The 12,560-nt window shown below is 50.0% G+C and overlaps 4 protein-coding genes across 4 annotated transcripts; all 4 read left to right on the plus strand.

Moving 5' to 3' along the window:
- Window positions 1–589: 589 nt before the first annotated feature.
- SMAC4_02030 (uncharacterized protein) lies at window positions 590–2,546 on the plus strand (the record flags this gene model as incomplete). The annotated part of the gene is made up of 2 exons (XM_003350269.1): window positions 590–1,234; window positions 2,211–2,546. The coding sequence occupies 2 exons, from the start codon at window positions 590–592 to the stop codon at window positions 2,544–2,546; spliced, it is 981 nt and encodes a 326-aa protein (XP_003350317.1).
- Window positions 2,547–6,014: 3,468 nt separating this feature from the next.
- SMAC4_02028 (uncharacterized protein) lies at window positions 6,015–6,949 on the plus strand (the record flags this gene model as incomplete). Its single annotated transcript, XM_003350268.2, has 1 exon — window positions 6,015–6,949. Exon 1 carries the CDS (start codon window positions 6,236–6,238, stop codon window positions 6,947–6,949), a length of 714 nt encoding a protein of 237 aa, XP_003350316.1. The 5' UTR covers window positions 6,015–6,235.
- A 1,464-nt stretch (window positions 6,950–8,413) lies between these two features.
- On the plus strand, window positions 8,414–8,698 carry SMAC4_02027 (uncharacterized protein; the record flags this gene model as incomplete). Its single annotated transcript, XM_003350267.1, has 1 exon — window positions 8,414–8,698. The coding sequence occupies one exon, from the start codon at window positions 8,414–8,416 to the stop codon at window positions 8,696–8,698; it is 285 nt and encodes a 94-aa protein (XP_003350315.1).
- A 2,368-nt stretch (window positions 8,699–11,066) lies between these two features.
- Window positions 11,067–11,609, plus strand: SMAC4_09379 (uncharacterized protein; the record flags this gene model as incomplete). The annotated part of the gene is made up of 1 exon (XM_003344187.1): window positions 11,067–11,609. The coding sequence occupies one exon, from the start codon at window positions 11,067–11,069 to the stop codon at window positions 11,607–11,609; it is 543 nt and encodes a 180-aa protein (XP_003344235.1).
- Between the last annotated feature and the right edge of the window lie 951 nt (window positions 11,610–12,560).

Genomic DNA, 12,560 nt, shown 5'->3' on the forward strand with positions numbered 1-12,560 from the left:
ATTTTGCGCATTCTTTCATATGTTTCTTTCGTAATACTTTGCAACTTCATGTGAATCTAGGATTCATCAGGGGCATTGATGGTTGCAACAGACACTCTCCCAGAGGTTTAAGACTGGATGACACATGGCTTGCCTTAGTCGTTCAGGTTCGAATTCGCTTCCACGCTGGTGAATCGCTCCAGGGCTAGCTCCGTGAAACCTTCAAGGTTTGGGAAAGTGCCCTTCACCCGGTGTTATCTTGGATTTCAAGTGAAGCATCTGGCCCTAGTTTACCCTTCACCGGTTTCCATCTTCGCCTCCAAAAGGAGCACACTTTTGGTTTCATGCTGGGATTTCTCTTCCCCCAGCTACTAACAAGTTTGTTCACCGATCAATACCGACGACCGGCATCCAGACGTCCCGTCGCGACCCAACCCTATCTATATACCTCTGTCTTCGATAATGGCGCATCAAAAACTCGAGATTCCGCTGCTCAAGTGGGCGTAACCGTGAATAGCACCACTTCATTCCCTTCATACAAGAAGCTAACGGCATGTAGCAATCCGAAAGGGGTCTTGAGAACCAAACAGAAAGTCGATCACCGAAAAGGATGGAGCCTATCAGCGACAACAGCGTCAACAGTGACAGCTTCGGCGACGCCGGAATGATCTACAACATCGAGCCTATCGCTTCGAACCACCAGAAAGAGACTCCATCCGAGCAAGGCCTCAACACCCATCACATCCTACCCAGCGTCGAGAAGAATATCGAAGCCGCTCCATCAACCCCGGAACGAGACATCCCTTTGTCCACGGATATAGTGGAGCCAACCGGAGAGGAAGATTCCGACCACCTGCCCCCTGTCGACCTCTCATCTTCTCCCTTTCCCTTGACGTTTCCCTCGCCATCGACATTCCAACATCGCGATGCGTCATCAGCTACAGCCTCGCCTGTACGCCCTTCATCCAGATCCCCTTTGAACGTTTCGACCTCGGCCAGCTCCCAGTTCTCCTCGTACACGTCTATGTCCGAGGAATACTTAGACGAGGAGGAAGACTCAGACGATTACTTCAGCGATGACGATGACGAGAACGAGAAAAATGACGAATTCGGATCCGAGGACGAAGGCCTTCCCTCTTTTGCGGGCCGCTATGATCGCTGGCCAGATTTCGAAAACCTGGAAGGAGACGAGTATACCTGCATCATTGTCGAATATCCAGACGGAATGCAGATCGTGGTGCAGAGTGGTGCAAAGGTAGGACGTCGAAGACAAATTTCGACATAAATGGCCGTTGGTATCGTGGAATGAATGAATTCGGGGTGGAAGGTTACACTCCTACCCGGACCCATAATCCCTGGTTAGATGGCTAGAGCCTGGCGATTAGGAGTCTGAAGATATCCACTATAATGGCGACGACGAAATCAAGATTGGCCATGATGATGCGGTCTATTTCTACATCGGTTCAATCTGGCGGCAAGGTGGTCGACGTGGGGCGATGCTCTAGCTGTCAGAGATGGACATATGGACGTCAGACGGATGAAGGCAAAGGGGTGGGAGTAGACTTCACAAAGAGCGAGTTGTGTAGGATGGTAGCAGAGGTATCGAAAGAACTCGATGAGCACTAGAAAACTGCGTAGTTCACGCTCGCCCCTTTTATTTCATGATTTACATCTTCGCTTTGTGGTTCGTGCTCTCTCCCATTAGCACCGTGTGGATGAGACTGTCGATACCTGAGAATGGCCCATTCACTTGGAGATGGCGGTCTTGGAACATCAAGTGAAGGGACATCAATCCCGCATTGACCATTTCTCACTTCGTTCAGTGCTTGCGTTTGCTTTCTTACACCCACGGAAGCCCTTTTGCTCCATCTAATGACTTCAAGGAAGTCATTTGATTAATCGCATCTGGACGATCTGAATGTGAATGGCCAGCAATGGATCAACAGCCGTTTAAGACTCATTCTTCCGATGCGGGCAGCAGTGTGAGTGTCACATATACTGATAACTTTCCCATTCAGCGGGCTACCAATAGGATGCCAACAGCCCAAAAGGGTTCTGGAGGATCCCGACCAATTGGACAGCAGCCAACCCAAAAGGCGGAAAAGTTCATCAGCATCTGAAGGGAACGAAGACGGAGGATCGGAGAAGCCCAATGACAGAAGTGATGAGCCAACACAAGACGACGGCGTACGCAACAGTATTATCGAAACTATTGAGCGGGACCAACCCAGAACCCCCTTACCGCGTCCCCGACGGACCACCTCCGGGCGCCACGCTCCTTCGACAAACCCAACTCGACTACGCCGAGTCCCGATCGCAGAAAATGGACCCGCCAATATCTGCTTGCCGTTCTCTTTCTCTCCTCGAACACCTCCCGCTTCCTTACCCACTCCCTCTCGCCTACTGCTGCACGCAGAGCTACCCCTCGGGCTCCTCTCCTCCTCACCCGTCTCATCAGTCACCGCTTCACCCACCCCCTCTTCCTCGCGCTGGAGCAATTTTTCGTCAACTTCGCCCTCGCCAAGCTCTCCTTCCTCGACTGCTACCTCCATCCCCGAGGGGGATGATGCAGGTATCGAAGGGTTGCTTGTGCATGAGCATTGGATAAACGCAATTCTGGGAGAGCAAGATGTGAATGATAATGTGGGTAATGAGGATGAGGACTGGGTAGTTTGGTTCACGCAAGTGGTGGTGCGGGCTGGTTGGCCTTTGGGATGATGTTGATGTGGAATAGCTGGTGTCAGGGGGGTGGATGTTGATTACCTCTAGGTAGGAACCGGTGGAATACTGGGTCTGGCCTGGGTTAGGTCGGCTTTGTTCATGTTTGTCTTGATCAGAAAGGAAAGGAAGAAGGGGATATTTAAGGGCGCTGGAATGATTGATTTACGCAGACAGTTGAGTTGTATGGGCATTTCGCTGCGTTGGTAATGGTCTTTGATGAAGTAAGAACCGAAGTTCTCTCGCTCTTTCGTGGTGAAGTTGGTTGGTCTGTTTGCTTCCCCTTCAACTTATCTCCAATGAAGTTGCTCATTGCCCGTTCACGGCCCAGTGTCTGACCACAAATTATCCCTTTTATACGGCACTGGTATTCCCACGGACGTCCGATACTGAAGTTTATCGCGAGATGCAAAGATGGAACAACCAAGCCGCAGAACCTCTTCGTCTAGCACTGGCGAAAGCTGGAAGATTGCCAACGACGGCATGGACTCAGCCGACCGGAAGCAACAGACCAAACGGGCACTTGAGGAGGATGAAGAACATAAACGACCCGCAAAAGGACTGAAGAGGGCTACTAGCAATGAAGTCTACGAAGAGCTTCGCGAGCGGAAGGCGGTTCCATATCCTCATCCTCTGGTGGCCAATATCAGTAGCCGCAGCATCGACAATAATCTCGAAGACATGGACCGTCACCTCAACAGTCTGAGGGAGATGGTCAGAGTAAATGATATAAAAGACGCTGCAGGAAGTCAGGACAAACCATCTGATGATGACAGCTCCAGCGGCGATGGCACACGCGGCGATGAAGAGGAGTATATCATATCGGAAGAAAAGGTCAACCAACGGTCTGGGACACCAATACCTCAGCGAGCACCCTCTCCACAATTTCACTCGCTTACTTCCCCAGCATCATCCATTTTCCCCATCTCTCTAAAAGTCGAGTCTCACACTCTCCCCATATCAACTCTACAGTCTGTCCTGGCATCCTGCCTTTCTTCAAACTGGCCGTCAACTTCTTCTCCACCCTTCTTGACTCTTTACCGTTGGTGGAAGAGAAAACAGGAGAGAGGGGAGAAGAGAAAGGAAAGGAGGGGTGAGAAGAGGAAGGAAAGGAGGAAGCGGTGGAAACACGTTGCATATTGGAGGAGAAAGCAGAAGACGTGGAAGGGTTTAACGTGAGGGAGGTGAGGAGGGAGGAATTGAGAGAGATTACAGGATGAGGAAGGAAGCTGGGAGAGATTTTCGGGTGAGGAAGGTGAGGGAACAATAATGCCGAAGAAGGGGCCTTGGAGGAGGATGGCTCTTCCCTGCACCGTCATCGTCGTCAACACCCGCCCCTTTGCCCGCAACATCACTCCCATTTTACATACGCTGCTTCCTTCGCCGTAACCTCACCCTCGTCCTCAAACAAATCGAACACTAACATACGGATTCAGGCCCAACTTAGATATCCTCGAGCTCCTCAAGTTCCCCGGAGCATCAAAGCGGCTGGAGCGACTACGCCACCGCACGAAATACTGGCCGAGGCCTGAAGGGCTTGAAGAGGAAGATCAAGGCATGGGATATGCAATAGTAGTCCGATACTTGTGGAGTTCTTCCCGAGATGCAATGTCACTGTCTTCTTACAATCGTGATAGCTATCGCACACATCATCCTGTCTTCTTTGTCATTAACAATGTCACAAGTGACAGTTCCAACAAGATTACAACATTTCAACTCTATTTCGCCAGTCATTACCAGGTGAACGTTCCAAATCTTCAAACCTGGTGGTGAATGGCGCAGGATTCGGTTCGTTACCAGAACGGGGGTACTATTCCAACCTTACTAGGTAGTAGTAAAGTTGTGACCTTGCTGGCAAGGGTATAGGAGTCGCTAGTAATCTAGCGCCATCCCCCAAGTAGGTTTATAGCTAGAATCTGAAGTGGAGGATCCGAGCATGGCGAAGGTAAGTTAATACCCGGTTTCTAACCTATTAGTTTTAACCTTTTATATTTTTACACCCACAAGGTCCTTCATCCACCTTCTTCGGAGGTTCCTCCCAAGGCTGCACATTATCCCTGGTGGCCCCCCATTACCCCTGAAGGTATGGCTTTACGCAGGAAAGCATTCCATGAGAGACAGCACGCGAGTGCCGCCTAAGGCACCTCTACATTGAACAATACGGACGGCTCCGGTCGAAGCGTGAGCAAGACGAGAACTCGCCAGGTGGCGCGAAAGTACACGGGGTCCAAAATTATGAAGAAGAACGTTACCACCCCGAAGCAGAACTTGGAGTCCAGGCGGTCACTCGAACAGTCTTCCCAGCCCAACCACAAGACACGGTACAGGTTTAAACTGAGAGCCGTCCCGGACGCCGAGCCGAAACGCGTTGGCCTTACCCACAGCCCGAATCCTCACGCTTCAAACCCGTCTATTCTATCCAGAGACGAGCATTCTCCTTTGCCTGCTTTCCTCGAGCACACGGTCCAGTCTTATGACAGGTACCGCTCGATTGTAAGTATGGGATGTGCCGTGGGAGGGACGAAGGCTGACCGTCTCCGGTCGTACATGGAGTACTGGCCGAAGCACGATGAACTTGACGAGGGCGCAAATGAGAACGACGATGCAGATAATGGAAATGAGGAGAATGTCGCAGTTGAAGACAACTAAGGACTCTTTCGAAAACCAAGACTGATGCCGCCAACTCTTGGATTTGTTCTAACGGTAGCCTGGTAAGCATGGCGAATTTATTGGGAATTCTGATGTGAGTCCCTTGAGGGTAATTCTCAAGGCAGAGGCTGAAAAGGGCGCGGGGGACTTTAAAGGAAAGCGATCATGGTGCGGTGTAACTGCAGAAAACAAGGACTGTCATGATGTATTTCTCCGGAAAAGCGCGAATCTTCATGACGTTATCCGTTCAAGACCGGAAAGAGTTCTTCTACATCGTTGCTTCCTGCAATTTCTTAGATTAAACCAGTTCGAGTCAGAAATTAATAAAAATTAATAAGGGCAACTCCCTTCAAACGGCCTGTCACCGTACGTAGAGGTATATATCCCTCTTGCTCTTTTGACATCCAAATTCTCAGGGTACCCGAATGGATTTCCTACCTGTTCTTTGTCAGGGCAGCCATCGACATACATGACCTTCCACGATATCATCAGTGAATGCTCCAGAAAGTCACAAACCTGTATAGCATCCTCTCTCTAGAAGTCAGTCCTTCCCATGTCAATGTTCCCAATCTCCTACAAATCTGGGCAGTGGTGAATGGGATGTTCCCGAAGAGCGGGGTGGTTACAGATCAGCAAACCTTGAAACCTTGGAGTTCCAGTTCCTTGCGACCCTGGAGGACGGCACTCACCCTCTCAAGGCTGCCTCATTTACTTCTCTCCCTTTACCTGATTCATAAATATTCCGTCCTTGTAATTCCTGTCCCCAATCCTTCCTCCTTTGTGGAAATGCACGGCAATTTGTGAAACAACATCGCAATATTGCCCTTCTGCGACCAGCACCGTACGTCTCCGCGTCTCGCGATTTCCATTTGCGACAGCATTCAGCAACATGCCAGTCTCCCGCACCCGCGAAGCCATGGAGGCCCCCCATGCTCGCGTAACTCCTACTAGACAAACCAAGAGGAAGCGCGAAGAAGCGGATACAGGCAGCCCGGAAGTAAAAAGGCCCAAAATAAGCGAAGAATCCGACATGGAGATCATCCGCGCGACAAAGAAGGAAGATGACTGGTGCGAAACTCATCAGAAGCTCTACGACCATCTCAAGGATCGCCGCGCGAAAATGGCGGAAAACACCTCTATCGACAAGAAGATCGCCACCCCGAGCGAGACGTTAAACCACAGCAGCGCCGTTATACAGAAACCCGGGCGTTCTCCCCAGGAATGTCTTGAAGTGGTGCTTTGCCGCCTGGAAGCTGTGCTGGAGCGGCATTACTGCCTTCATCTCGAAAGTACCTCTAGAGGTATGCAAGCTTCAATAACCTCAACCAAGTCTTCCAACACAAAGTCATCTCTCAATAACGATTACACCTTGAGGATTAAATCCATCGAGAGCATTTTGGAACTTAACAGGGTGAAGGTGGACGACAGCCTTCCGACCAAGCAACCCAGGACGAGGCAAGTGGCGCGCAAGAGTCTTGGGCCTAGAAATAACGGTTCCAACAGCTCCTGGCCAACCTTCAACGCCAAGAGTCTTGCATCAAAGCCGAAGCTGAACTCAGAACCGAAGCCAGAACCGAAGCCAGAACCGAAGCCAGAACCGTAGTCAGAACCGAAGCAAGAGCCAAAGACGGACATGGGGCCCAAGATGGAGACCAAGACGGAGCACAAGACAGATCCCAGGACGGGAGCATCCCTCAAGTCTAACAACACCCGACGGTACAATCTCCGACAGAGAACCGTCCCGAAAGAACCAAAGTAGAACGCCGAACCAAGTGCATAAAGTACTGGCCAAATCCAGGTGAGCTGAGCGAGGAAGAGCAAGATCATGAAGACGATGCTAATTGAGCCGAAGCCTTTAGGTCTAGTCACCTGAGGAGGACTTAGGGAAGTTTGTCAATAACGAGGAAGTGATTCAGGCAAGAGTTATGATATGAATTTTGGGAAGCGGCGACATGGAACCGGCATTTTGGCAAAGAGTACACGATTACATGCCGTGGGATTTCGAAAGAGAAGCGGGATGGGGGAGTATATGAACAAGATCTATTAATACCTTATCAATATTGGGGTCGGGGAGCAGCGGCGGGGAATCAGCTTGCAAAAAGTACGCAAGTATATGCGGTGAGACTTTCAGGAAATAGTGGCAAGGTTAAATGATGGGAGGCACCCGAGGATTTGTTTTGGGCAAATGGCATTTGGCAGGAGACAGGAGTACGAGGACAAGATTCAACTGCAAAATGACCTGTAGCGACAAGTTAGCACTCTGCTTTTAACGTATGAGACCTTGGTACTACCTTTCTGTTGTCCTCAGAGAGTACAGACATATATGCCTATTGCGCAAGAGTGCTGGGAGCAGAAATAATGGTTCTAATAGCTTCTGGCCGACTTTCAACAGCAGGAGTGTTGCATCAAAGCCCGAGCGGAAGCCAGAGCAAGAGCCGTCTCTCAAGTCTTACAACACCGGACGGTGCAATCTTCAACATAGAGCCGTCCCAGTGAACCCAAGCGAAATTCGTTAACCAAATCCATCCAGATGACAATTATATACCATTCTCCAAAGTGCGACATGGGTCTTTTCAACAATAATCGAGAGGGCATCCTCCTTTCATCACGGTAGCCATCGGCATACAATATTTCCTACGATGCCATTAGTAACGATCTAACAAACTCACAGACTTGCATAGCTTTCCATGGACTCCAGTCTTCCTCATGTCCCAGTCCCCCGCATTTTTCGGGAGTGGTGAATGAGATGTTACTGAGAAAGGGAATTCTAGATCAACAGAATCTTTGTGCCCACCGGTCCGGTGGAATTTGAACCTTGGGGTTTCCTTGCGACCGTGAAGGGCGGAAACGAGGTCCTCAAGGTTGCCTTCATTCACGTCATTTAGGTTCTTTTTGCTGCTTTATGAATATTCCCCTCTGGTAGTACCTGTCCCTAGAAACTTCCCTCCTGATGGACACGCATACAAGTTGTATGTGTAAACTCCACATACCTACCTGCCCCTGCATTGTAAGCAGCACATTGCGAATTCACATCTCATCATCTGCTTCGGCCATGCCATCAAACAGTATGCCAGCACCCAAGGCCCGTAAGGGCATGGAGACCCCACCAACCCGCGTAACTCCTGCTAGACAAGCGAAGAGAAAACGAGAAGAGGCCGACGTTGACAGTCTAGTCACGAAACTGCCCAAGAAAAGTGACGAGGATGACGTAACCCGCGATCACTTGGCCGCCTTCCACGAAGACCTCCGCACGACAGGGAAGGGCGACGACTGGTCCGAGGCTCACCAAAAGCTCTACGACTATTTAAAAGAAGGGGTACACTCTACACGCGCCCAAATACCCTATATGTGACGTCTGGCACCATCTGGGCTGTCACATGCCTGCCATCAAGGCTCCAATTTACATGGGTGCTGTTCAATCGGGTCATCCCATTCACGGGGTTGGCTGTCAATGGTTGTCGCCTGTGGTCTGGGTATAAAACCCAGCTCTAGCATCGAGCCTTCCCTTTTGGGATTTCTTCCCTCTTCAGCTTCTTATTCTTAGTCCAAGTTAATCAATCGTACACAACGTGCCCTCTGGTTACGCCGTGACACTATAAACACGCCCACGCAAGTATACACTTTCGAATCACTTAAGACAACAGGCACTACGCTACTTGAAATATTCATTTTCCCTCTTAGCTCCTAGTTCCTAAATCTTTCAAAAATAACACAAGTGCTTTTAGAGTGTTAGCTTTATAGGTTTGGAGTAGTATATATTAGTTAGCTAATAGGTAGCTACTTGCCTCTTATTTTATCGATGAAACTGCAAAGGTTAGTTAAGTATACTCAATTTCAGATAGAGAAACGAATAGAAATTTTGAACGAGGCTTCAAGTTTATATACAAGGCCTTTCTTAGATTGGTTCATGGAAAGAATTGCTGGTATAGCTACTTCGCCTTCTATTATGGGCGTGTTTGTAGGGTTTCTGGGCGTGTGTAGAGTGCAACCCTAAAAGAAAGACGGACAAAAGTAGAGGCAGCCTCCTTGGACAACACCGTCGATGTCGGAAGCCAGAAGGTGCAACAGAAGGACTCTGATGCCGCAAATATCGACCGTTCTCTCAACCCAAGATACGTCAAGGCGCTCTTGTGCCGCCTTGAACGTTTCCTGGAGCGCCACTACCAAGAACACCTCGAAAGCATAAAGTCCGAACCAAGCGCGGCCTCAGCAAAAGTCCCGGCCCGGCGTACATTACTTGTGGATTGACGTCATCGAGCAGAAGTTGGCACAAATCAAAGAGGTCGTCCCTCATGTTGTCAGCAAGACCAGGACTTGCCAGGTGGCGCGTGTGACGAACCGTTACAAGCACAGGAGTATTATCGCTGGGATAGAACAATAGAGTAACGGAGTAGTAGCCAAAAGGTACTGGTAGGTTGTGATAGCTATTGCTTGCTGAAGAACCAGGTATAACGAAGGCCAGGAGGCCTTCTTATATACTGGTCTTCAACCCCGGGTCCTATCTGATTGGTCAATCTATCTAGCTTACATGAGGCTCAACGATTGGATCGTAACAGCGCGCCCCTCACGTCCAGGTCGCCACAGCAAGGGCTGGTACAGCAAGTCCTTCCTACCCTCTGAAAGCGGAGGCATGAGTACTACCCGGGAGCCACGGCAGAAACAGGAGGGCAAGCAGGAGGGGAAGCAGGACGACAAGCAGGACGACAAGGAGAACAGCAAGGAGGACAGCAAGGAGGACAGCAAGGAGGACAGCAAGCAGGTGCAAAAGGAGGTGCAAAAGCGGTCACGCAAATCTCAACAGCGGACATTCCCAAGCCCCTCCTCGAGCCGTTCCCGGCACCAAGGCCCAACAAGATTGAAAAGAACCGGGAAGATCACGACGACAATGCCGGTGGAGTCGAAGCCTAGAAGTCGTCTGCGGAGGACTGAGGCAAGTTGATTGAGGAGTCGAGGAAGAGGGAGTAAGGAACGAACGGGAAGCAAGATTGTTGATATGAATACTGGGAAGCGACGGCATGGAACATGTATGTTGACCAAGAGCACGCGCTTACGTGTGGTGGGATTTTCATAGGGAGGTGACAAGGTGGAAGAAATAACTGGGAGGCACGCAACAATTTGTTTTGGGCGAATGCATTGGGCCTCGTTCATAGGCAGGAGACAGAAGCATCATAAAACACTCCAAGTTCAATACCACCATTGGGATACAGGGTAGTAGGCGGTGGTGAGAATATAACGAGGGCTTGATGCCTACCTTCCTGTCATTCTGAGAATACAGGCATGTATGCCTATCGCGTCGTCAGCACCACCGTCCAGCATGTCCGTTAGCATGACTTGCGTGCACGAGATACCTTTCACTTCCACTGTATATCATCCCTCCGGTGCGATAATGGCTACATCGCTTCTCCGGCTTGTGATTGCTCTCGTTATCTCCAAGCCATGCATTGTTCTGTCAACCTTTGTCGCGCGGATGTCCTGAATGCCATGGTGGCAGGTGAATGGCGCAGGCGGCGGCATCGACGGGCAGTGAACCTTGACGACCTGGTGAATGGGCTTAGGTGGAAAGATCAAGACCGTGTCCATTTACTGCAAGTGCCATTCGAATTGGTCTGTGAAGTTCTTAGTGTCAGCAGAAGCTGACCTCAAAGTTACTCCCTCAACCCTACACCCTCATTGACTGAAACGTTTTGTCCACCACGTGAACCCAAGTCTTTCCACACACAATGGAACACTCCGAAGCAACATCGCCTATGCGCCAGAGGGTAGGCATCTCCGTGGTTAATTTTTCAGCACCCCAGACCAAGAGGATGCAGGAAGAGTCCCTTGGTTTCACCACACTGAAGAAAATGTTGAGGATGTGTCCAGATGAGAAGCGTACAGCAGACACTCCGGCTCCAGCTCGTCAAGCCATGGAGGAAAACAGCCCGCGGAACATCAAAGCAACGCTAGACCCCGCACTTTGGAACGACAGTACTCGCGCTGTCTACGAGCACCTCAAAAGCCGTGCTGAGGACCTTGAAGACGCCTCCATCGACAACAAGGATGGCCCGTCTACCTCGAAGAAAGACAGCTCAAAATCTGAGAACCCTTCCAAAAACGGCATCCGAAACAATATCTTCGAGACCCTCCTCGGCCGCATCCACTCAACATTGAAGCAACTCCACGGCCAGGAAGAGCAGGAGAAGAGGGAGCAACCGTGTTCGGAGCCTAGCTCCAGTCCCCTTAGCTCTCTAAGCTCCTCACGACTCTCTTCACCATGTTCCTAGGTAAGTACTTCTGTTCAGAAGCGCAACGTAAAGAGTGATATGGAATGTTGAAGTTGATGTTGAGATTTAGGAACAAGAGGCTTCGCCCTAGGTCATGGCACTACCGTCAATCCGACAATTCCTCGGTGTCGCCTAGTGATGTTGTTAGCATGGAAAGCCTGAGGAAAGTCCTTCTGGAGAAGAGAGGTATTGCATGGGTAGCTCTATGCGGCGAAGCTGGAGTAACGAATGTACATGGTCCTGGCGCTCGCAGGGGGAAGATCACCTGAGCCTTGCTCGGCTGCCGTAAAACACGGCATGTAAAAGAGGTTATTGCAGGGGTATTGACGCATATCTTTCTGTAGAATGCATAGTGAAATACGTTTGTTAACCCGGAGAAGTCTATGCCCCCGACACCCTCATGGCTGTGAAAATACCTACGTCAATAAGGCGCTCCAATAATAATCATGACACTAACCTATTATACTACAACAAAAAAGGTAGGTTGAGCTTGGTTTATTCCACAAGTATGTTTCCTCATACAGCCTTCCAATCTTTGAGCTGGAACAGTTCAATGGTCATTTTGAACCTTCAAGACGGTTTCATGTATACCCTGCTAGGTTGTCAGCGTCGCCATTCAAAGTGTCATTGAACCCAAACCGGCCTACTAGTACTACCTCCTGTATCAAGGCTATGGGCGTTTGGTGAATATCCAACAGCCCTTTGGCGAGTCCTTTCGACAGCGCGTCTTGCACATCCCATAATCCTCTCCTTTGCTGACCTTCAATCTTTGTGACCTCGAGCTATATATATAGCCTGCCATGTTCTCCAGCTTCAGTCGACTGGATTTCCCACTCAACATTCGGTATCAACGGTCCCATCTTCCGTGACCCGTCTCGTAGTTCCTGCGTATCACATGCAACTCTATGGTGCGTTAACTGCCACTCATGACCTTGTCTCCTTCTGCTAGGC

The sequence above is a fragment of the Sordaria macrospora genome, chromosome 4, assembly GCF_033870435.1.
Source record: "Sordaria macrospora chromosome 4, complete sequence".
In the NCBI taxonomy this organism is placed as follows: Eukaryota; Fungi; Ascomycota; class Sordariomycetes; order Sordariales; family Sordariaceae; genus Sordaria; species Sordaria macrospora.